We start from the raw sequence: 25,743 nt of genomic DNA on the forward strand, positions 1-25,743 counted from the left end.
GGACTGAGCTTAGAGTTGAGTTACTTTAAGAAATTTCCAGCATACAAGAAGACATTAAATTTAGTACTTATAGAATAGAATTATATGAAGTAATTTGGAAAGTTACAAACTTCTTAGGATAACAAAATAGATTCATTAAAACATCTTGAATACTTAAGATTTATGAATAAATCCTGAAAAGAAATACAGGGCTTTACATAAAACCAATACTATTAGGTGTAATTTCGCACAAGGAGAACACATATTATATTCGGAAGATAAATATTACAATACTTTGGTAGACTTAATTATAAATTTTAGTGATAACGTTCAATTAAAAGATAAAATTATAATAAGACTGTTAGAAACAATAGAAGCTACTTTAAATAAACAAAGTAGGATACTAACTAAACTAGAACAAAACTTTGATTTCTTTAAATCCCAACAACTAGAAGTTGATAGAAAAATTCAATATCTTAATATAAAGTTTAATCTTGAAAAAATATCGACAAAAATAAAAATAAAAAGTTGATAAAAACAATTATTAAAAAATCTTAAGAATTAGAGATAAAGAATACCCAAGTAGTAACAAAAATTATAGAACAAGTAGAAGTAATAACGACAGAGATTAATGAACTAAAAGGAATAGTCAGAAGACTGGAACAAATCTCGCTTTCATGAGCGAAGACGATATAAATTATAAGAACGCCTTAGAAAACACTACAAAATTTCATACAGAACCGGTCGAATTTTCTACACATATCCAGTCTAGTCTAACCGATAAAATTATATTAAAACAAAATAATATCATAATAGCTTAGATAATAGAATTAAACATCAAAATAGATAAATTAATCAAAGAAAAATAACTTGATGTATAGGCACCTAAAAATACAGATAGACGAATTAATTAGTCAACTAAAAAGGGTAGAAATAACTCTGTAAAAAGAAAAGCAAAAACTAGTTAAAAAATCACAAACATGGACTTTCTTTCACATGGATCAAGAAGAACAGTCGAAGACAACAGACAAAGAGAAAGTTATTCAGATAACAGAATTGGTAATAATTTTATATCTAGAATATTATCTCGAAGACACCCTAGTGAAGAACAAAATCAAGAATTAAATAAAATAATAGATGTAGACAAATATTTACAGATATTTTAACAAAATTAATTAAAATTATTAAGCCCTAAAGCATTATACAACGTAAAATATTTCTCTAAAGACAATAAATTATATAAACATTATAGAGAAGAACAAATATCAGCAATCAGAGAAAAATTTTCAACACTCAATTTAATCAACCGTGCTTTCTTAAAGACCATAAGAAACACTAAAAATTCCAAAGTAAACAGATATATCCCCAAGAATTCCCAAGTTTAATAGATTTAGGACCAAACCCATATAATTTCACAAATAAAATACATGTTTTGTTAACAGACGAAGACCCAAATAGCGGTTTAGTAGGATTACAAAGAAATGTTGTTATAAAATTAGAACAATTAAGTATTTTAAATTGGATGCATATAAAAGACTTTCTCAAAGACTATTTTTATTATTGTACTATTAGTGGTAATACTTTTGACGAAGAACTAGGAAAAAAGTTATTTCATAAACTACCTGGAGCTTTAGGGAGAGAAATAGAAGAAAGATGGTATAAAAGAGAGGGTGTAATACAAACTCCTACAGCCTTATGATTTATAGGACAAAAAATACAACATGTAATGAAAATACTACAAAAAAATGCACTAATATACAAATACAGAAACAACTCAAATAGAATGAAATAAATTTCTGCAAGACAATGATATATACAACTCAGAATTATGATAAAGAACCACGTAAGCAAAAGAAATACAAAAGACGATCTTCTTATTATCAAAAGCCAAACAGATGTAAAAAATACTACTTAAGAAGATCCTCAGCCAAAAAGCCTTATTTAAATAAAAATAGACACGTTAGAAAATACAAAAATGATAGAAATTATAAAAATAAATTAGAATGTTATACTTGTGGTAGCATAGAACATTTAGCAAACATATGTCCCAAAAGAAATAATAGTAAAACTCGAAACTCTCAATTAGTAGAAGAATTATAAAAAACCCTATTAAATGTAGATGAATACATGTTAGATACTGAAAGTATATACTCTATCATGAGTACTGAGGTAGAAGAAAAAACTCAATCAGAATCTTCTGATTCTGAAGAAGATAATCTAATAAATGAAATAAGACTAGAAAGATGAATGTTTAATTTAGATGATCTACAACTAAGTACCAAGATGAATGTAGTGCAACAATGTAGTCATAATTTTGAAAGACACAGAGGAATCGATAGTAATCAATGTAGCATATGTAAATGGTACCCTAGTAAGAGTAATAGAGCTAAATGTCAAAAATATTACATGAAAGCATGTATCACCTAGATAGAAGATACATTAAACGTTAAAGTAAGTAAACAACAAGAACAAACACAAGTAAAAGACTCAGCTATTAATCTACGATTAATAACCCTAGAAACAAGACTTAATGAGTTAGAACAAATACTAATCACCCTAGAAAAAGGAAAACAAAAGGTAAATTTAGATGAAACTTGTATACAGGGAACAATATATCTAGACAACATAGAAACTAAACTTATGAATATTGAAGAAAATAATACTAGTCTTATATGTAATGAAGAAAAAAAATTTGGAACAATAAAAGTATTAACCAGAGTTAGAATTAAAGACATAGAAATAGAAACCTTAACACTTGTAGATACATGATGCACTAATTGTCTTATAAATAAAAAGATATTACTAAATAAAGTATTAAAAACATTTAAAGAACCTGTATCAGCAATACAAATGGACAGAATATATAACCTTTATAATCATTACATAGAAAAAGCTCAAATAAATTTTATTAATACGTGTAATGAATTTTACAAACCAACCTACAACATGTACAAAATACTAGCAAAAAATTTAGATATCAAAATCGATCTCGTAATAAGATTACATTTCCTTATACAAAATAATGTAAGTTGTTTATTCTCTAGAGATGGAATAACGTTGTTTAGAAATACAACTTATACTCTAGTACAAACTATACAACCTCCTACAAAAGGAAAATCCCAAATTAAAGACGTAACACCTCCTAAAAAAGATTCAATGCCATGTTGTGAAGATTGTGGAGATAAAGGTATTTGTTCTTCACAAAACCTATATGAAGAACATGAAGATTATTTAGAACAATCATATTTAGAAAAAGATTATACTTTAATAAATGTAGAGATTGAATTCTATAATTTTCATAAAGGAATAAATACGATAGGAACGATAAAAAATCCTAAAATTTTGATAGCATAATAGCAATAGCAATATATACTCCCAATTTTCTAAATTAAACATTCATCTTTCTAGTCTTATTTCATTTATTAGATTATCTTCTTCAGAATCAAAAGATTCTGATTGAGTTTTTTCTTCTACCTCACCTCAGTACTCATGATAGAGTATATACTTTCAGTATCTAACATGTATTCATCTACATTTAATAGGGTTTTTTGTAATTCTTCTACTAATTGAGAGTTTCGAGTTTTACTATTATTTCTTTTGGGACATATGTTTGCTAAATGTTCTATGCTACCACAAGTATAACATTCTAATTTATTTTTATAATTTCTATCATTTTTGTATTTTCTAACGTGTCTATTTTTATTTAAATAAGGCTTTTTGGCCGAGGATCTTCTTAAGTAGTATTTTTTACATCTGTTTGGCTTTTGATAATAAGAAGATCGTCTTTTGTATTTCTTTTGCTTACGTGGTTCTTTATCATAATTCTGAGTTGTATATATCATTGTCTTGCAGAAATTTATTTCATTCTATTTGAGTTGTTTCTGTATTTGTATATTAGTGTATTTTTTTATAGTATTTTCATTACATGTTGTATTTTTTGTCCTATAAATCATAAGGCTGTAGGAGTTTGTATTACACCCTCTCTCCATATCCTTAAAAGATTCTCTGGTTTTAAATATTAGTAATGCATATATTAATTATTAGTGTTTAATTTTGCATTGTTTAATTATTTATGTTGTAGTTATTTTATTTTTTACCCTTTATAAAATTATACATAAATTTTCTCATAACTTATAATACAAGCAAAATGATAACCATACACGCTACTTGAATTACACATACAAATTAAAAGACTACCAAACATATACTAGTTTAATTTAAGTGTCTAAATGAAATATTCTGACTAATTTAAAAGTGATTAATTAAACCACTTTTCAAGTCCTCATTCAACTTAACTTTAGATACTTTTTATGTATGATCTTCACATAAGTCTTTAATAGCTGTTTGGACATAAAAAATGATATTTTAAAAAAATAGTATCCGTAAAAAAGTTGAAAAATATTATTCAAAAATTAAATTTATGTTTAAATATGCATTTAACTTTAAAAAGGTAGAAATTTTGTGAGTGGATAAAAATTTCAATTGAAAGTGGGTAACACTCAAAGAGCAAAGAGGCATTTTCAAATTTAAAACTCATCTTTAATATTTTTTTTAAATAAATAAATTCAATAAAAACCAAATGTAGTTTAAGTTATTTATTTATTTTTAAATTTTGTAAATTTCGAGAAGTGTGCAATTTTCCGTGGATGATATATACAGGCCGTACCACAACACCAGTCGCCGTTTCACAGAGCAGCTGAGAAATTACGAATCGACGATTGAAAGAAAGAGATGGCGAAGACGAAGCATCAAAAATCCAAACCAAACAAACAATCTCATGTATAACGGTTTTCAATTTGCTTGGGATTGAAAAAATTGTTTGTTGATTAATTCAGTAAATATGGATTGAGTTTATGTGTTGATTTGTTGTATTTGTTACTGTTTTTCTGCTGATTCACGCCGATGCGACAGTCTAAAAAGCACGGAAAGCAGGCTGATATTTCAGAATTTCGAGCTCAACTTGATGCATTGGGCTTAAAGATTATTCAAGTGACGGCAGATGGAAATTGTTTCTTCAGGTTTGTGCTTAGTAAGATTGCCCTTTATCTACATATTGGTCGATTATTGCATGTGCAAAAAGTTACATCTTGAGTTTGGCATATCAAACTTTGTACATGATTATTTAGAAGAGTGTTCCAATGTTAGTTCTAACTGAAAATACAAAACTTTAACAAAGACCTCTAGGTGGATTATTAATTATAATGGTTAGTTTGGCTTGTTGGCCCCTAAATGAGTGAAGGTTCCATCTATCCATGTTGATAAGTCCTTTCACTTGAATGGGGATAGTAGTAAAGGAGTTGAAGACATGGATTTTTTCAAAGCAGTAGCTTCGACTTGCTAATTTGTCTGCACGTCTGTTTGCTTCTCTGAGGCGATGATTGATTTCAAATCCATGTTCTTCAACTAGTTCCTGTATTTCATTGATAATACTGTTTATCCTCCATGGGACTTTCCACTCCCTTCTAATGCATTTAGAGATGAGTATCCATATCTCGCATAGCCAGTCTAAAACCATTTGTAACACACTATTTGAGTCCAAATAGCAAAGTTGCTGCTTCAGCTATGTTGCTTGTTCCTTCACCCAAGGGAATAGAGTTGGCAAAATTAATCATTCCCTTGTTATTCCTGATAAGACCTCCATCTCCACCTCCACACTGACCTTGTCTGCAACTCCCATCACTATTGAGTTTAACTGTTTGAGAAAAGGGGGCTTGAGCCATTTGATAATTTTGGTTATTCTCTGTTCAATGGTAGCTTCACATGCTGTGGTTATTGTATCCTAGTCTTCTCCTAGTCTTGCTCTTTGAAACTTACTGTTTTGAGAGCCTGCAAAAGAGTAGATACAATTTTAGTTTTGGTTCTGTAAAAGTAAGTCTGATGCTTTCTAATTTTTTACTGTATCTAGACTTCCATACTTCCCAACAAATAATAATGGGTAAGATTCTTGTAATGAACTTGACAATAATGTTTTGAGCTTTAAAGTTCCACCAACTGAGAAGAAGCATTTTGAGACTTCTGTTGTTAGTGTCAATCCCAGAGGACCAGCAAAGAATCTCCAAAACTTCTTAACATGCTCTCCTTACAGAAAAGATGAACTTTGGTGCACTATTCCTTTGGAAGTGAAAATATTGCCTAGTTGGTCATTGAAAAACTCTCCCATTATCACTCCAAAATATTTGAATCTTCTCATGAAATTGCGTCTCAACCATAACTTAAAAAGCCTCAAACATATGTTTTACTTCCCCTTTGTCTTTCAATAGGTACACCCAAGTTAGTCTAGTGTGATCATATATGAAGTTCACAAACCAGCTTTTTCCTTTTACAGTTGCTACCCTAGAAGGTCCCCAAACATCACTATGGATCAACTTCAAAGGTTTTGTTGCATGGTATTTATGGGAAGAAAAAGATGAATGTCTATGTTTTAGCTATTTCACAAATTTCTCACTGGAAAGATGATGTACTTTTATTCATAAACAACTGAGGTAACAAGAGCTTCAAATAATGAAAAATAGGATGACCAAGTCTATAGTGCCATAACATGACTTTGTTATCTACTAGAACAAAGTTCAAACAAGCTGAACTTAAATTTACTGAATCGTCACCATCTTCAAGAAAATAGAGACCTTCAGACTCTCTAGCACTGCCAATCATCCTCTCTGAGACCTTATCTTGAAATACACATGAAATAGAGTCAAAGATAGCATGACAATTAAGGTTTTGAGTCAATTTGCTGATGGACAAAAGATTCTGAGACAATTTTGGAACATGAAGGACATCGAAAAGAGTCAAAAGAGGGGTTAGTTTGGCTGTCCCTTTTCCAACAATTGTTGAGAAGGAACCATCAACAACTTTGACTTGTTATTTCCTGCAGAAGGAATGTTAGTCGAGAAAAAAATGGGAATTTCATGTCATGTGTTCACTAGCCCCTGAATCTATGATCCAAGAACTAATACCAGTTGAATCTGTACTCACAAAAACAAATGGTACATTGCCTCTTTGGGAAAAAGAACAAGCGGGAGTAGAAGGGTCAGGTTTACTGGTTTGGAGTTGAGATTGGAGAAGTTTGTGTTGTAGCTCCAATTGTTCCTTGGTGAATGGTGGCATTTCTGGAGAAGATTTTAGCCCTGATTCTTTGTTGGTACCATGGTTGTTTGCCCTGTCTTTATTCCAATTAGACGGTTTCCCATGGAGTTTCTAGCAAGTCTCACGAGTGTGCCAATACTTTTTGCAAAAATCACACCATGGCTTCTTTTTGTTGTCATTTTCATTTTTTGCAGCAACTAGAGCTGAAGAATCTGTATTTTTTGTTTCCGGATCCAATCTATTTTTAGCGTAACATTCCTCCTTGTTTCTTCTTGCCTAATCTCAGAAAAAGTTTCCCTCAAAGTGGGCAGTAGGTTTTTCCAAAATTTAAGAACGAAGTTCATCGAATTCTTGGTTCAATCCTGCTAGAAATAGATAAACCCTCTCATTTTCTTCCTTTTTCATTGCTTTTACGCTATCCTTAGGACACTCCCATTTATCATTATAGAATTGATCTAATTCTTGCCATAGGAAAACCATCTCATTATAATAAATAGTAACACCGCTCTCCCCCTGCCTAGCTTTCCACATTTCAATTTTTAATTCAAAAATCTGATATGCAATGTCTACATCAGCACAAGTCTCTCTAACAACCTCCCAAACATCCCTAGCAATGGGAAGAAACAAGTATGGTTGACCTATGACAGGTTCTATGGAGTTTAGTAGCCAAGCGATTACCATCGAGTTTTCTGATTTCTAGGCGTTCATTTTCGGGTCTCCTGGTTCAGGCTTTCTCGTTTCTCCAGTTAGGTGCCCAAGTTTTCCTCAACCATCAATTGCCAAACGGACAGATTGTGCCCATTCCAAATAATTCTTTCCATTCAGCTTGTGAGAACTGAGAAGTAAGCTAAAAAGAAAAATGAGAAAAATCGCCGCCTTGGTCCATTGTTGTCTTGGTCGGAACTTTGTTAATAGAACTCTCGGCTTCTATCATGCCGCTAGGTGACGTAGCCCAGTATTTACTGTTTTAGTCATAAGCAACACAAGAATAAGTAGGTGTTTGGATTGACTTATTTTAAGTGACTTTTGTACTTTTGGAAGTGTTTGACAAACACAAAAGTCCAAAAAAAGGAAGCCAAAAGGCAAAAGTAGGCCTACTTTTGACTTTTTGGCTTTTGGCTTTTGACTTTTAACTTTTAAGTCACTTAAAAAAAGCGTATCCAAGCACCCTGTAAAGCTGCTCTGATACCATGTAAGTTTTGGTACCAAAGTTGTACACTCTTATTCATCCATAGAGATACAAATTTATAGTACAAAAGAATAAACTAACTAGCAATCAGATCTCTTGATTCTAGGAGATTTGAGAATCAAGGGATGATTTTATTTGATCAAATATCCTAAACTATATAATACCATATCAGATATGATTTTATCAGATCAATTTAAATCCTACAAAATCATATCTGATCACACTTAGATATTTACAAATCAACATCTTCTGTAGTGTCCATTATTTCTTTTCCATTTTCTTTTTGGAGGATATTGAAGGAGTTGTTGGACCATGTGCTGATGTCAATCCGCTTCTGGTTCTGTCTCTCTGCGCCCCACTGTGATTTATGCCTTTTCTTTACCTTCTGTCTACATTTTTTGCCACTCTTCACTGATGTTGTTTTGGACAGAGCTTCTTTCCCCCATGCGTCATAGTATTGGGTATAGACTGATTCAGATTCCTCCTTTGCTCATAAATATTATAATTGATTTGTCTTCTGTTGTTGTTTTGAGTAGACTGAGAATCTTTCCCCTCCTTATCCTTCATAGAGGGATGATCTCTACCTGTATGATGTTCAGTAGAGGTAGCCCTACATCTTTCTAAGTTGTGTCCTTGGACATTGCAGTGGGAACAAAAGGCTGGCATAGTCTCATATTCAATTTTTTTCTCAAACATCTCTTTTCTCCACATTGATTTCTCACTTCCACTGTCACAACATGAATTAAAGGTTTAGCAAGATCAAATTGAACTCTTAGCTTGGCAGTATTAGGCCTGGATTTTGTAGTTGTTGCCTTATCCATAACCAAAGGAATGCTTACTGGGCTAACAATACAACAGAGTGCATTCCGTTTGTAATAGTGCCATGGTAAATCTGGAAGATTAATCCTGACTGGTGCTAGAGAAGTTTCGATATTAGGCTTGAACTTAGGTGTCCATTTCAGAATCTTCATGATAACCTCATCAGATAGTGGGATGAAATCTCTAGAATATAGGTTATTGAAATCTTCAATATTTTCGACATCGATAAAGACATTATAATTATCCTTCGCACCTATCTTAACTACCCCTTTAGTAGACACAATTTTAGCAAAATCAGCTCTTATTTCGTCAATAAAGGTTCAACCAGTGAGGAACTTACCAACAATGGTCCATCGTCATGTTTCCACTAGAACTCGTGTTCTTCTTTGGTGAAGACTACCACAACTTTGCCATTAATCATCTTATGAGCTCTGGGTGACAGTCTCACTCTTAGCTTTGAACTATTTCCAATTTGTACCTTAGGATTCCTGCATATGAGTCTTTCTGCACCTGCTTGGGGTTAGGATCGATCTCCATAGATTTGTCCATCAACAAGGGAAAGGTTTCTCTGGTGAAAGCATTGTTGATGATTTTGGGGTCCGGGGTATTGGGATTTGAGGTTATGAAGGTCAGAGGAGTTTGTAGTGATGGTCATAGAGTTCACCAGAGCCATTCAAGGCTAGCCGTTACCGGCTCCAGGTAGCCATTGGTGGCGGAGGATACGACGCTGTAAAGAATAGCTGTTAGTTGTACAGAGAGCTTTTGGTCAAAGGTTGGATTTACTTAAACTTGTATCAGAATCAATGTTAATGTGTATGTGAACTCAATGCACATTTATAGTTTGGTTGAGAGATGAACAAGACATCGTGTTAATCTATATTAAAGTCCCATCTCTTACCCTTGTATTCTAAGTATGTCAAATATCCCACATTTGGTGGGTATGAGTCCTTTGGTTTCTTCATAGAGTTTGGGCAATCCTGACCTCCTTAGCTAGCTTCTAGGATTGAGTTAAACTTTTGGGGTTGAGTTAGACCAAGGGTCCATTTCTTATCAAAGTAATGTATTGATTATTGAATACAGTAATTTCTTGGGATTTACATGATACATGTTATAGCAACTGGATCTGGAATATTGGCTAAACAATCATTGTGTTTATGCAGGTCATTAGGTGATCAGTTGGAAGGCAATGAGGAGGAGCATGAGAAATATCGAGATATGACTGTAAAATTTATCAGGGTATGTGTTTCTTTAGAAGACTTGATTTTGCTTCAACATACTATTAAGTGAGATGGAATTATTCCCATGCAATCTTGTCCTACGCCCAGAAATAATTTTCTGCACCTATCATGTTGGTGTCATTTGTATTATGGTTGTGAGTATCCTGCTGTATGACACAATATAGGTACAAGAGGGATATCGGAGTCAAAATAAAATTTTGGAGGGATTACTACATAATTAGTGAAATCAGAAAGATAGCAAAGAAAGTGAAAGCCTAAAATGCTTGTGATAAATATTATAGGAGGGATTTGAAGGTCTAAAAATCGGACTGAACTAGGGATTCAGACACATGAAATTTCACAGTTACTACCCAGGGTTTCATATGAGATCCCGAAAGAGGAAGCGTAGGAGCAAGGGGAAGCTATCTGTTTTTGGGATTCCAAAGAATAAGGTGATTTAGGCTTAAAAAAATAATATAAGGAGAGAGATCCAGTCGTATTCTCAAAAGGTTCACGTTTTTGTGTGGTATATGTATTTGATATGATCTTCATATTCATATCAAGACTATATAGTTTAAAATGCTGTTCAGAAGGGATACACTTTTTAAGTCTATTAATATATTCTAAAAACCCTTAATTAAGACACAAAAACTCCTAAATTAGTTGAGGATTGAGGAAGTATTCAGAGGGTTCATATAATCGATTCCAACTAGTTTATTTCTGAGGCACAAATGATTGATATGATAGATGGATTTTGTGTAAAATTATGCAAGGTCATGTTATTTAATTGTGTTGACACTCTTAACTTGGATGGAATCAATTCCAATTCTACCGAGGAGTAATTCCATTTTGAAAGGCAAGAAGTAGCATCCACAGCTACTGGTTTTTATTCCCTTTCCCTCTTTCCCTCTCAAGAGGCTACCTTTATTCTCCTATTTGAGCTTACATCCCATTATTTGTCACCAAAGTCACTACCTCCGTCAGTCTTATTTACGTTATACTCTGACAGATACCAGAGTCTGTCCAGGAAGAACTGAGCCATGCTTGTGGCATTATTTTTATATTTTGATATATAGTTCTATCCTGCGACTAATATGCGGGGTTGGTTGAGAAGGGTGGTAGAATCTCTGCTGACAGTGTTTTGGAGCCTTTTCTTCTGTTTCAACTTTTGTTGCAAAATTATTATTATTATTATTATTATTATTATATTTAGATATTTGGTATCTATATTACTTGTTGTCAGCTGGCTCTTTTGATTTAGAAATGTGTAGTCATAATTTCTAATAAACTCTACTGCAACCTGTTTTAGGTATGAATTTTATCACAATTCTTACTATTAGCAAAGCTGGAATAGATTTAAACTAACCTATATTTTTGGAGCTGATTGAGGAAACATGTGCTTTCTTTAAGAAAATCCTGTATTTTGAGGAAATGTTATTGATGCGATTTCTCTTTGAGCCGAGGGTCTTTTGGAAACATCCTCTCTACCTGACAAGGCGGAGGTAAGGTCTGCGTACACTATACCCTCCCCAGATCCATTTGTGGTACTATACTGGGTATGTTGTTGTTTGTTATTGATTCAATTTTTGTGGGTGAAGCTTAAAAATATGATTATCGATGCCACTTGATGAGCTATAGCACAAACCATTACTGTTGTCTTAGTTTTTACACCCCACATCTGCTGTTACGCGTCATGAAGAGGAGCCCTGGAGCAACGGTAACGTTGTTTTCATTTAACCTAGAGGTCATAGGTTCGACCCGTAGAAGCAGCCACTAATGCTTGGATTAGGATAGGCTGTGTACATCATACCCCTTGGAGTGCGGCCCTTCCCCAGACCCTGCTAATGCGGGGTGCTTTGTGCACCGGACTGCCTTTTTTATCTGTTTTTATGTCATTTTCTCTAGTACTTAGAACACCAAAACAGATTTTTAAGGTAAACTAATAGTGGATTTATGTTTAACAGAATAACCGTGATACGTTTGAGCCTTTTATTGAAGATGATGTACCATTTGATGAATATTGTGAGTCCATGGAGAAGGATGGCACTTGGGCTGGACATATGGAATTACAAGCAGCTTCTCTTGTTACTCATACCAACATATGCATTCACCGAGTACGTCTTCTCCCCCTACTTAATCCCTCTGATAAGCAGTACTTTATAATATAGAACAACTAGTTTTTTAAACATCAAAGTTGCTCACTTCATAGTGCTCTGACCTGATGTTCAAGGGATTTTAGATTGACTGATTATTTAAATCCAATGTGGACAGCATATGTCACCTCGCTGGTACATACAGAATTTTGACAACCGTGAATCTCGGATGCTTCATCTGTAAGTGCAGAAAGAATATGAGATTTTAGTTTTCACTTGCTTATGCTTTTGTATGGTCTAGAGCCCCTCCACTGCATGATTTCCTTTAGTTGTATAACAGGAATGTCTCTTAGCTGGTATAGAGTTGTTGGACTGATGCGATTCATTTTCATTAATACGCTTAGATCATTTAGAATTGGCATTTATGTGAGATGAATTTTAGTATATTAGCTGTTGGAGAAGAAAAGACATCTATGGGGAAAATGGAATAGACAATCTGGTACTTTATTGAACTTAAAAGTTGTTTTATTTTTGCTCTTGGTTTACTTTATCTGGGACCAGTCTAATTTTGTATTTTCTAACTACATCCATGTAGAGTAAAAAGAGGATCTCATGAAGGAGGATGAGCAAGTCCGCTACAGTGCTAATCCACGATATGCCCCAAAGCTTGATATCTAGTTCTATCTCCTCTTTTTTGAAGCTTCTGTTCTGTCAAAGACCCAGTTGTTGCAACCTTGTTCCTCCATCAGCACTCTCCTAGTTGTTCTCATGCTTGCTGTTTATTTCTTCACTTCAGAGCCTTCGTTTATCTGGGTGGTGGGGGTAGAAGGCAGAATTGGCTTTTCGCTAGTAAAAACAGGTGTATGTAGATCATTCTCTTTTAGCTGTTACAAGCGTTCTGAAAAAGTTCATGACATGTGAATTGTGATGTAATTTTTCTAAGTACTTGATCCTGCTGCATAGACATCTTGGTCTCTCCCTCTCTTTTCTTTTGCATCATACACAGATGTTGGTTACAGGAAGGGGATCAGATAAAACACAAGAAACTCATTTTAAATACATTTTTTTGACCTGTGTGTTGCTTTGCTTTTCAAGTAGTTGTTAAGTTTACAACATTCTATCTCTTTGGTTCTTTGAGAGATTTAAGGTTATATTCAGTATACCCCTTCTTTTCTCTGGTTCCTAGGCAAAACTTAAATCCTATATGGATAGACACGGTCTTGCGAAATTGCAGACAGTTCAAGTTTTATACGAAGCTTGGACCCCCACCTTTTTCTTCTCAACATTAATGTCTCTTTCTTTCTCCATTATGGAATCTCTGGCGTCTCTAGCTTTTTACTGTACTGTGTTTGACCGACTGTTTTGGTCCATTTTCATTAAATAACAAAGGACACTTCCAGATCATCTAGCAGCCTAATGATTATAGTGGGGTCCTCTATAACCCTCTGAGATAATTGGTTGTCTACTGAAGCAAGAGCCACTTATTTGGGTTAAAAAGGAACATCCTTTGGCATTTCTTCTGTGCTTCTTTTCCCCTTCATCCGTTACTTCTTAGCCCCTTCATATATTTGCACACATTTGCTGCCTGACTTGCTTATTTACTGTCAGTTCTTATCATGACGGAGAGCATTACAATAGCATCCGGCTGAAGGAAGATTCTTGCACTGGAGCACCTAACCCAATTATTATCAAGGTTTACAGAATTTCAATTCTTCTTTTTTATTGTGATAGGATTAGCAATATTATGACAATGAGTTAGTATTTCTTGCGAGAATTCTAATAACCTTCAGTTATTTAAAGGCTGATGCTGATCTTTCAGCAAAATCTCGTGAAGCTATAGCTGCTGCCAAGTCTAAGGGAGACACTGGTCGAATTATGGTTCAAGTAGGATCAGTTAAAGTGGTTATGGCTGGAAGTGGGTGTGATAACAGCGAAAAAGTGGAGCAGGTCATTTGCCGATAGCTCTTTCCTTCGTTGATGATGTGGAACTTGTTGAGCGTTAAAAGAAACGTACATATCTCTGTACTTGATATCTGTTTCTTATTTATCTGTTCTTCTCTAGGTTTTACGACAAGTTGGTGGTGATGTTGATGCTGCAACAGAATTTCTAATCGCAGAACAAGGATCCGAGGACCAGTTAAATGCAAATGATAACTTTTCTTGTCTGGAAAGCACTTCACAAGGTAATGGTCAGTCAGTTCTTTTCCACTTGCTTTTAAAATTATTAAGCCTACTTCGTCTTGCTGAGATTGCAGTCATGGTAAATTCTGGTTTTCATAATCATCAGGGAGTCCCAAGCACATGAAAAATAGAAACAGGAAGGCTTGTTATTAACATGACTTACATACTCGTGTCAACCTGGTAGATATTCAAATTTTAATGAATTTTATTGGAAAAACACGGACTTCTGTCCATATGGTAGTGGGTTGCCGAGGATTGAGTGTGAACCATCTTTGGTGACACGTTCTTCCTTTTCTCCATTTTCTCTACTTCTAATGGTTTTGAGTTTTGATGCCTGGTCATCTTATCCAAATTGACTAACCTTAGTTTAAATTTATAGATTTTGTAAATATGTGAGTAATACTCAGACTTAACTTTAGAGTTAGAAATAATAGAAAGAAATTTTAAAAATTGTGGTCTAGAGAGGAACTTGTTTGGTTCTTTAGATAGTAACTAGTTTGAATAAGCAGGACAAATTTTAGTACTATGTAACTAAGTTGGTCGGACTCGGGTACAGGTGTCCGATATGGGTGTGAACCTAGAGGTAGGATCCTTCATAAATTCAATTTTACGATTCGGGAGTGCGCATCTTATTAAGGATACGGGTGCGGGATTCTGCTAAAAATAGAGTTATATGTCAAATTATGAAACATTATGGGGAAACCTTACAAGGTATTTCGAGGAGAAAATATTGATCAAGGGAAGAATACCAGAATGAGATAAAGGTAAAGGACGTACAAAGAAATTTCTCCATTCAAGGTATTCCATTTTCTTTAATTTCATTATGGAAATGCGCCCAAGGGTGTGGCCTAGTGGTCAATGAAGTGGTTGAGAACCTTGAGGTATCAGGTTCAAAACTCAGTGGAGACAAAAAATCACTAGGTGATTCTTCCCTTTGTCCTGGCCTTGGTGGACAGAGTTACCGGGTACCTGTTGCTGGTGGGAGGTGACAGGTATCCTGTGGAATTAGTCGAGGTGCGCGAAAACTGGCCCGGACACCACCGTCATCCAAAGAAAAAAAATCATTATGGAAATCATAGGTATCTGTCCCTAATTTCTCTGTCGATTTTGGTCAAAGTACCCAAAATCGGTTGACCAAATTGGGTAGAGATCCCATACCCACGTTGTGTCGACACGGGTGCGTCATTGAAAGTGAAGAGTCAGAGCAACTTAGCTTTGTAACATGTAGTCAGAATTTCACCATATAGAAGCTAGAAAACCATTCATTTTACTTCATGCTTTGCTAGTTGACTTTCTTGACCTAATTGAAAAGGCCAAATCAAGTTTCCCTTCTTTTTTTGGTGTGTGTGTTTGTGGTTCTTTTATTGGTTATCTGTTCCACATCTTCCAACTGCTATGAGAAATCCATCTGCATGAGAGGTAAGCTAATGTGCCATCTTAGATAGTTAGAGCTGTGGGATTTAGGTAAAAAGCTTTTTCTCCTATACACTAGGTAATGTTCGACGTGCAATCATGTGCACAGCAGCCCCTTTTTGGGGCTGCTTCAATGCATGGTAGGAGACAAAATACATTTTTGATACCTTGGGTTCTAGATATGAAGATGAAGTATTTTTTTCATCTACTTGTCATTATTGTCATAACTTTGTAGTTAGTTGGATTCTCTTTCTATGTTCTCTTTGACAATTGTTCTCACTCTGGGAAACCCATCCTTCTCATGCTTTGGTGCTCAGTGAGCTGGAATGTGTATTCTAAGACCTGGCTCTGTAAAGGTGACCCCTTCCATGCACACTCCAGTTATATTTAGGGCTTGTTGAGTTGGGAAGAAACACCTTTTGTTATGAAATCCACTTAATGCTACAAGAATTTGGTCACAGAGTGTGAGAAAGAGGTCATAAGTTTATTGTTGTGCCCATTAAATGATAGGCAAGATACATTCCCATAAACACACACTTGAAGTACCTTTCTATTGCGTCTATCATGGACTGGGAGAACTGGTATAACTATGCTTTTACTTTTGGTGCCAGCACTTTGGCTTCTCATACTTTTCATTCTTTTAGGGTCTCCAGGAGAGCCTGATATCAAATCTGGAGACTCACCTTGTAAAAAAGGTTCCTCTGACTGTAGTGTAAAAGGAGCTTCTGATAAACATACCTCCCAGGAAGATGAAAAGGTAAAACAACCTGAATCTTTCTGTATCTTTTTAAATGTGTTGGTTTTTTTCGTATGTACATATCTAATTGGAAACTTGACTTGGATTTAGTTACTTAAACAATCAAAGCTTCATCTTTTTTTGATGCTGTAGAAAATTCCAAGAAATAAGGCCTGTCCCTGTGGTTCAAAGAAGAAATACAAGTCTTGCTGTGGATCAGTTGCTGGAAAACATCCTACTAGCTATACAGTGTATGGTTGTCAAAGATCACCTGTGTTTTTGTTTATTCCTGAGTGTTTGTTGAAGTTTATTTTGTTAATTCTTTTTTTGCGGTAATTTTTTTTCTACAGCTTGATGGCGTTAGCTTGTTGTAATTAGTGGGATGCTTTCTGCTTGTTCTATGCATGTATTGATCTTCTTCTACTATGCATATGTTTGCACTAGAATGTATTTGCAATTGTCAACAAGGATATCTTGGAGAGCTTTAGATATGAAAATTTTGAAAACTGTGTTGTCTAAGTTCGTTCATACTCGGAGGACATAATTTGGTTGTGAGTTGTAAATATGGCTTCTAGAACAGCCTCTGTGCTAAAGATATATCAGTGGATTTGTGGGCTCTCCAATTATAAAGTTTGACTGCACAAGTATGACAGTATAGCAATAAATCTAAGAGACATGTATCTATCTTTCCACCCATTTTCTTTTGGATTAAATAAAAAAATCCTCTATATAATGTTGGGTTTGAAGTCAAAATAATCAATTGCAGCCTCTTCTGTTTCTTAACTAACTTGATGTTCTGGCCACTTTGATTACCAATTTTCTTCATTTTCTCATGCAATGGTATATTTTTTCAGCAGCCATACAATTGATTATGGAAAGGGTAGGAGAGACAAAAAGCAAGGAAAGAAAGTTCCACCTGTCAATGTTACGACTTCAAAACAATCTGATGCAAGGCCACCGGACATGGGTGCGCTTTGTATATAGTCAGTATTTTGAGGTACCTTCTGGCTATAATTTGTTTTGTCCATGCTCTATTGTTTTGTTGTTCGTTTTATCTTTACGGCCACTGATTAGGATTTTGGTTTATGCGGCATATAGCTTCTAATATTGAGGTAACACTGGTTATCCTGATAGTTAAATTTTTGGTTGATTCCCTGGCTAGTTTTGTCAATTAGCTCAACATTATTTGCAAATAGCAAGGATCATGAAACCTCGTCTTGTATACTGTTGGTTAATTAATGCATAACTTTGGGGAAAATGAGGACTCAAAGCAGATCCTGGTGTTAACCCTTGGTTATTGGGAGCTTCTCTATATCAAGGGGAGGGGAAAACCCAATAAAGAGTTGGGTAGATATTTCTTCCATGGAAGGAAGTTAGAGAAGAAGGAAAGCGAGGGCAGCTAGACTAAATAGGGGGAGGGGGGAAGGTTTGTTGAAGAGGCACAGTGGGGCATGACAAGGGAGGGAAACAGAGATGGTGGAGGAGATGATAATTTCTGGTTGAATGGGAAGGGAGACAGAGAGATGGTACGAAGATATTGATGACTGCTTGTTGGGGGGAGAGGGCTTGAGTGCACAGGGACAGATTGAAGGAATAAGAAAACCAGAGAATAGAAATGGGAAATACTTGCTAATCCTTATATTTAAGGGACTGTCGTTTCATGTCCTTGTAAGGATAAGAATCCTCTCTCTATATTCGTACCCTATCTCAAAGAGAAGGGGAGCAAGGAAAAGGGAAGTTTTTAAGAAGTGATGGAACAGTTTGAGATGGTAAAACAGTGGGTTGACAGGGGAAGTGAAGGCTTTTATATGAATAGATGCCTCAAGTGTAGTGATTCTGATTGATCAGTAGTATTAATTGGTACGCTTTGTCTTTTAGCCTTGTACGTCGAAGATGTTGCAACATCGGCCTAGTTTGTGGCAGATGAATCGATATTATGAATTGTCCAATTGGATAAAGGCAATGCATTTCTTACATCAGTGTCATTGTTTGCACTATTGTGTTAATGGTAATGATGCTGTTATAGTGTGTTCCTTTCCTGAATATAAAAATATAGTGTGTTCCTTCCCCATGTATATTCTAGGAACATCTTTCCCGGAGCAGCCGGGGTGAAGTCATAAATTGTTAAGTTGCAAGTCACTGTTGTCCTGAGCTTTGAAAACTGTAAGTTGAGTTGGCTTGGTTTCTTTCCCAGGAAAACACTTTTCATGTAAGCATTCAGGCCCCAAGGATTGGGCCTCAAACCCAGCAAAGCCAGCACTGACAATTCAATTGTCCTTTTTATACCGTTCCTGACAGGTTCGTTTGTGGCTCTTTACTCCAGCCCTAAATTTGAGTCTTTGGAGAACTGCAAATAGTAAACTTAAACTATCAATCATATTGGTCGGCTTGGTGACCGAGGGCTTGCGTGGAGGCGGCATTGAGACCACGGGCTTGGACACCCGCTACGAAACGGTTAGTAAGACAAGCGATCAAACTGGCACTGCAACTAGCTCTGCTAGCCTCATGCTCCATACTAATGACGTCTCAACATTCTTTCTCCGAATTTCATCAATTTCAGGTCATCCATCTTATATACTTAGGATATCATAGGGACAAAAGAGGATCCGTTTTTTATATTCCCTTTGAACTTCCTTTTTGTCCAACGACGACATACCAATGCAATCCCACAAGTGGGGTCTGGGGAAGGTAGGATATGCGCAAACCTTACCCAACCTTTGTGGGGTAGAGATGATGTTTCCAATAGACCCTCAACTCAAAACGAATATAATCAAAGCATAACAAAAAATAAAAGAAGCTGGCAGCAAATAGCAAGATAAACAGAAGAAATTAAGCAACAGGTAATAGTGAAAATTAGGAGAATAAGAGACTACACGTATACTAACTAATACTTATAATGCTCGGCTACCTATTACCCTTATACTCGACCTCCAAATCTTCCTATATAGGATCGTGTCTTCAGTAAGCTGAAGATGTGATGTGTTATGTCCTGTCTAATCACCTCCCTGTACTTCTTCTTTGGCCTACCTTTGCCTTTCCTAAAACCTACTATAGCCAACCTCTCACATCTGAGCATCCTCATCTCCGCTACATTCATCTTCTGAACTTGTGTATTCTTGACTGGTCAAAAAAGTAGGTCTAACCATCACTATGTCGAACTTACCTTTAAGCCTTGGTGGGATAAAGTTGAGCCAAAAGATCTCGATTCAAGATAAATTCATGAGTACACATTCTTAATTTATTAATCCATCACTGGACCTCTTTGTCATAAAGTAGCAGTTCTAGTTCCGAAACGACGAATTGTACCAACTGTGAAGACATTCAGTGTGAAATGGACAGTTATAAGTAGGAGTTATGTACCTTTTGAGTATAATAACTGAAATAGGTTGAGGTTATAGTCTAGGTATGAATAAACAATGGGAACATTTCTCAGGGATTTCGCGGTTATCAAAAGAAAAAAATTGCGGAAACATTTCTTCAGTCTCATCTTGGTACCTAAGCAGGTGTTGTATTAGAACAAAGTTTACCAAAGAGGCAATGTAAGCATATTTCGGTCAAAAAGTTAACATTGGGTCGATTCACACTCTAAAGGCTGTCCATCCAATCTTCAGTTCTTAGGGATCGTTTGGTTGCTAGTTAGAGTTATGCACAGGGGCGGAACTAGAGGGGTGCGAGGGGTGGCGACCGAACCCCCTTCGTCGGAAAATTGCACTATATATATATTGCGAATTTTTTTATTCATGTACAAATATAATTTTTGCATCCCCTTAACAAATGGAGATTGTGGATTAGTGGATAAGGTGCTTGTGATTGAGCCTGCGGTCGTGGGTTCGATTCTCAATAATGACACATATTTTTTACTTTTTTCATCCAATTCCTTATTTTTTAATTTTTTTGAACCCCCTTATCAAATATTCTGGTTCCGCCCCTGGTTATGCATGTATTAATAATGCATAGATTAGTTATGTAGAGTTTGGTTATGCAAGGTTAGTTATGTCATCTTCTATCCTGCATAAAGTAATACATAAATTCACTCATAACTTATACATGTACTCCCTCTGTTTCAATTTGTTTGTCCTACTTTCATTTTTAGTCTTTATAAAAAAGAACGTGTTTTTACTTTTTTGACAACTTTTTAATTCCAACTTTCCATATGACAAGATTACTAATACTTTTTTAAACTCCGTATCAAGTCAAAATAGGACAAACAAATTGAACAGAGGGAGTATTAGTTATGCAGGATTCTAAATTGCTACTCAAACACCGTATTTGGTGTGTTGAATTCTATATATTGCAAAAGAATGCTACCAAACATGATACAAGTTATGCAGAATTTTATACATGAATAAATCTCCTCTTAACCAACAACCAAACAACCTCTTAATGTAAACTTTTTTTACTGAGCTTTGCTCAATGGTTTTATTTGTGGAACAGGAGGATAAAAATAATGTCACTGTCACAAGTGCTGATCGAAACTGATAGCATTTGTCTGTGTTTTGGTTGAAACAGTGGTTTGATTAAACAAGTGCTAGTATATAGTTCTTTCATCCTAATGGTCACGTTGATATTGTAGCTAGTTTAGTAATCTTGTTCATTGGATGTATTGGGCCTGTACTCACTGTTTTCAGACAAATAATACCATGTAGGTTTTCCATGTTCATACCATTTTCTCCTCTGCTTTAGAATGTTGATGGGATGCCACAACTTTCCTATGGCTGGCTTGCAAACATGATTTATGGAGGCTTGATCTCATAAAATACCTTATTTTATATTTCGTAGTTGCTGATTATTCCATATACTGCTTTGGAGGACCATCAGATGCTACAGTGCATTGTGATCCTCAAGGACTTGATTCATTGGAAGTGAGAACGTGGAGGAGAGAATCCAAGAGGAATTCAATCAACTGATTATTGATTTGATTAGTAGGGTGTGGAGGATCCATATTAAGATAGAAGACTAGTACATAGTTTTGTTATTCTTTCTTATTAGTAAGCGCATTACAATTTCTTGTACTTTGATTTCTGTTATTATCTATTACTGTCTGTACTTTGATTATTTTATTTTATCTGTGTCGCTTTCGTTATTTTCTTTTTCATATCGCTTTGAATTTTTTAGCCTTATCTGACCTCTTTTTATGCTTTTATTGAGCCAAGGGCTTTTCGAAAACAGCCGACCTACTTTGGTAGGAGTAAGGTCTGCGTACACTTTACCCTCCCCAGACTCACGTTGTGGGATTTCACTGGGTTGTTGTTGTTGTTGTTGTTGATTATTGATTTTTGATGAATTGGACTTCCATTCATTTTTGAGAGTACCTTGGTATTGGCTGGTGCAACTTGTGAAACCTATTTTATACTCTTCAAGACTTGAACGTATCTGGTTCTGATCCTAATTCAGTAACTTAATTCCTTTGGTTGTTTGGAGTGAGAAGTGAAAAATGGAACAAGCGAAATCGTTCTGGAGAACAGTTGACTTGCGCAGCAAAATCCAAGCATTTCCTTGAGATACTGAACTAAAAATGAAATATGCGGGTATGGGAGAAATTAATTGGTTGCAGGTAGAACGCTTGTTAGTGCCTGAACTGCCATTTTTTCCTTTGACTGGTGGTATTGTTAGCTATTTAATGGCATCAATTTTTTTGTTCATTTGTTATGTTTTGTGTTCTGCTTTAATGCATTGCTGTTGTAGTTGAAGTTATTTCAACTGAGTGTATCCTCTAATATCCACCAATAATTCTAGGATTTATATTATACATTAATGGTGTAAATAAGAAAAATTACCCATTTACACATATTCTAATACCATATTTACTTGTATTTTCTATTATACCAAAAAATTTCCAAAATCCCTCTTTTTCCTTTAACTCTCTCTCCCTCACTGATACATCACTCTTCCTCCCTAAATCCTCGCCCTATTTCGCTCCTCTTCATCAGTTTTTGAGATTTTGAATTTATGAGTACATCTGTTACTCAATTTCAAGGTTCTAGCTAAGGTATATTTTAATTTTTCCTTATATAGAATCCCACTTCATCCTCATTCAATCTGATTTCTCCTAAAATTTGTATCGTTTGATTTCTTTTGTAAATCTTTAAAAAATCTTCTAAAATTGATATCATTTGCTTTCTTCTGTAAATCTTTTTGTTTTTGTAACTCATATCTTCAATGATACATATGGAATCTGTTCATGGTCTCAAACAGTCGAATAAAAATCAAGGAATTCTTGTTTCACCTGGTTCTGATTCATCTTGGGAAGGTTACGACGAGGTTAGATTCAAACATCGTAACGATCCGGCAGTGATGGATAAGCTACGTGAGAAATTGAAGTCGAAAGCTCCAGTTAAACATGCACCCAAAGAACTAGACAACAATATTGAAGGGGTTACAATACGCCCTAATCTCCCAAAGGTATGGGTTCAATTAAGGTTTTTTTTAATGAAGTTTTTATGAAGGTTTTTTGATTCTGATACATATCGTTTATGTATCAGCTTATCATGTATCAAGCGCTAACTCTTCTGATACATAGTGTTTTTTTAGATGCCATTTTTTGGAGATTTACTACTTCTGATACATCGTGTTTAAGTGTCAGTTTCTATTGTATCAAGTTTTAATGATTCTGATACATCTACATTTATGTATCAGATTATAATTTATAAAGCCTTATTGCTTCTGATACATCTTCTGTATGTATCAGAATCTCATGTATCAAATATTTTAATGCATATGATACATCGTATTTATGTATAAAGTTCAAGTTGTATTTAACCATTTTTCATGTCAATGCAGAGAATGAAATACGTCATCAAGAAGATTCCGTCCCACCCATTGAGATTCGGCACGGCATATAAGGCTAATTTTTTTGATGATTTTAAATCATCAATATGTGAAGAAGGTATAAAGTTATTTAGGATGAAATTTCTATTCCAAATACTGGACTACATGCCAAATTCTTTCGTTCAAGATATGTCACACTATTGTGGAATTATGGTTGTCGGAAGGCCAAGGATGGTTATGTTAGCGATAACGATGATCCTAAAAAACCTAAGAGAGATTTCATATCTCCTAGTCAAGAAAAACCGATGGACGTCGAGTAATTTTTTTTTTTTGAATTTTGTATTAGAAGAATGTACAATTACCAGACTTTTAAGTTTTTCTCATGTATGAAACTCTAATATAAGATGAAAGTTTATATATCATATTATCATGTATCAAACTTGACTGCTTTTGATACATACTGTTAATGTATCATATTCTAATGTATAAAACTTGACTGCTTTTGATACATACTGTTAATGTATCATATTCTAATGTATAAAACTTGACTGCTTCTGATACATACTGTTAATGTATCATATTCCAATGTATAAAACTTGACTGCTTCTGATACATACTGTTAATGTATCAGATTCTAATTTATCAAACTTGAATTCTTCTGATATTGTATATGTATCAGCATCTCATGTATCAAGATTTAGTGATTCTGATACATCTTGTTTATGTATCAGAATCTCATTTATCAGCTTTAATGAATCTGATTCATCTTGATTATATATCAGATTATCATGTATCAATATTTAATGTTTCTGATACATCTTGTCTATGTATCAACACCTCACGTATCAACCTTTAGTGTGTCTGATACATCTTGTTTATGTATTAAATTCTCATGTATCAAAATGTAATGATTCTGATACATCATGTTTATGTATCAGCATCTCATAAATCAAGCTTTAATTATTCTGATACATATTGTTTATGTATCAGAATCTCATGTATCAAGATTTAGTTCTTCTGATACATCTTGATTATATATCAGATTATCATATATCAATATTTAATTATTCTGATACATATTGTCTATGTATCATCATCCCATGTATCTATATTTAATGATTCTGATACATATACAACCTATATTAATATATGTTATGTATCAGTCACAATTCAGTTGAAAAAAATAAAACAATCTTCAATGTATCAACCCTTTATATGTCGAATATGTCGAATGATTATGTATCAGCTATCCTCATTTGTCGAACTTGAATTTACATCACTACCAAGTAACTTATAATGAAAATAATTACCAACCATCCATGTATCAATTATTGATATTCAAATACTATTCTGATTAATTGAAATATGTATCAAATACAACCTCTAAAACTGTAAAAAGCTGTCCCAGTTTCTCTAGGAACTGCTCATCAGGCTGAAGCATTGACTATTTTAACATTCATGATTTTGCTCAATCACACTGTGCGACGACCTTCCTCGTCACTTCTGAAGACATTACCTACAGTCACAAAAATGGTCTGATGATATTGATACCATAACTTCTCATAGAGCATTGACATTGTTAGGCATTTTAAATTATACCATCTGTGATCCTTGCACGATTCGCAAATTATTTTTAGAAAAAAATGCATTTTTTTCTGCCCCTCTTGTTTTCAGATGTTTTGGAAAATTTTGAATAATTAATCTTGTAAAGAACATGTAATCAGTAGTATCGCGATATTTATCTTGAATCGCTTGATGAAAATTGAAATTTGGATTGAATTTTTTTTCGCACTGATGCTCTGTTTTTAGAATTTTCCTTGATCTTCATAACTGTTTTGTTCTTAAAAGGATTCTTTACCTTATTTAGCACTCTAATTGATTGAAACAATCAATCATAACTTAAATTACGTTACTATCCATAAATAACTCACAAGCATTAATTATTTTACACCCAAAAACTGATGTATCAGGAAAGTGAGTAATGTATCAGAAATTTGAAAAAAAAGGAAAATCGGGTAATTTAAGAAAAATAAGGGATACATTGTAATTGGGCTTTTTCACTATGGGATTTAGGTAAAGTTTACAATAATTTTTACACTATCAATGTAATGCGTCTGTTAACTTGTTATGTTTTATTCTAAAACAATTACCTATCAGATAGCTATTAAGTCCTCTGATGGGGAATTGTTTCTATAAATTACCTGTGTTACCTTAGTTAAACTCATATTTCAGGCGCTTAGTAGTTATGTCTTCAATGTGATGATT

At 34.5% G+C, this 25,743-nt stretch overlaps 1 protein-coding gene across 12 annotated transcripts; it reads left to right on the forward strand.

Moving 5' to 3' along the window:
* The first annotated feature begins 4,580 nt into the window (after positions 1-4,580).
* LOC129894117 (OVARIAN TUMOR DOMAIN-containing deubiquitinating enzyme 7) lies at positions 4,581-23,850 on the forward strand. Of its 12 annotated transcripts, XR_008767623.1 has the most exons (14): positions 4,582-4,758; positions 4,891-4,997; positions 10,231-10,306; positions 12,252-12,401; positions 12,559-12,620; positions 13,989-14,073; positions 14,181-14,327; positions 14,443-14,563; positions 16,619-16,731; positions 16,864-16,961; positions 17,565-17,707; positions 18,794-18,873; positions 19,009-19,164; positions 21,357-21,770. XR_008767623.1 is itself a non-coding variant. In XM_055969645.1 (12 exons), exons 1-11 carry the CDS (start codon positions 4,711-4,713, stop codon positions 17,692-17,694), a joined length of 1,137 nt encoding a protein of 378 aa, XP_055825620.1. In that variant the 5' UTR covers positions 4,582-4,710; the 3' UTR covers positions 17,695-17,707; positions 21,357-21,770. The 12 variants fall into 12 exon arrangements, 3 of the variants coding, with proteins under 3 accessions (XP_055825620.1, XP_055825621.1, XP_055825622.1); XR_008767627.1 differs by lacking the exon at positions 18,794-18,873 and having other exon boundaries at positions 4,581-4,758; positions 16,628-16,731; positions 18,905-19,164; XR_008767625.1 differs by lacking the exons at positions 18,794-18,873; positions 19,009-19,164; positions 21,357-21,770 and adding exons at positions 22,906-23,112; positions 23,491-23,850.
* The last annotated feature ends 1,893 nt before the right edge of the window (positions 23,851-25,743 follow it).

Source organism: Solanum dulcamara, chromosome 7 (assembly GCF_947179165.1).
Source record: "Solanum dulcamara chromosome 7, daSolDulc1.2, whole genome shotgun sequence".
Lineage (NCBI taxonomy): Eukaryota > Viridiplantae > Streptophyta > Magnoliopsida > Solanales > Solanaceae > Solanum > Solanum dulcamara.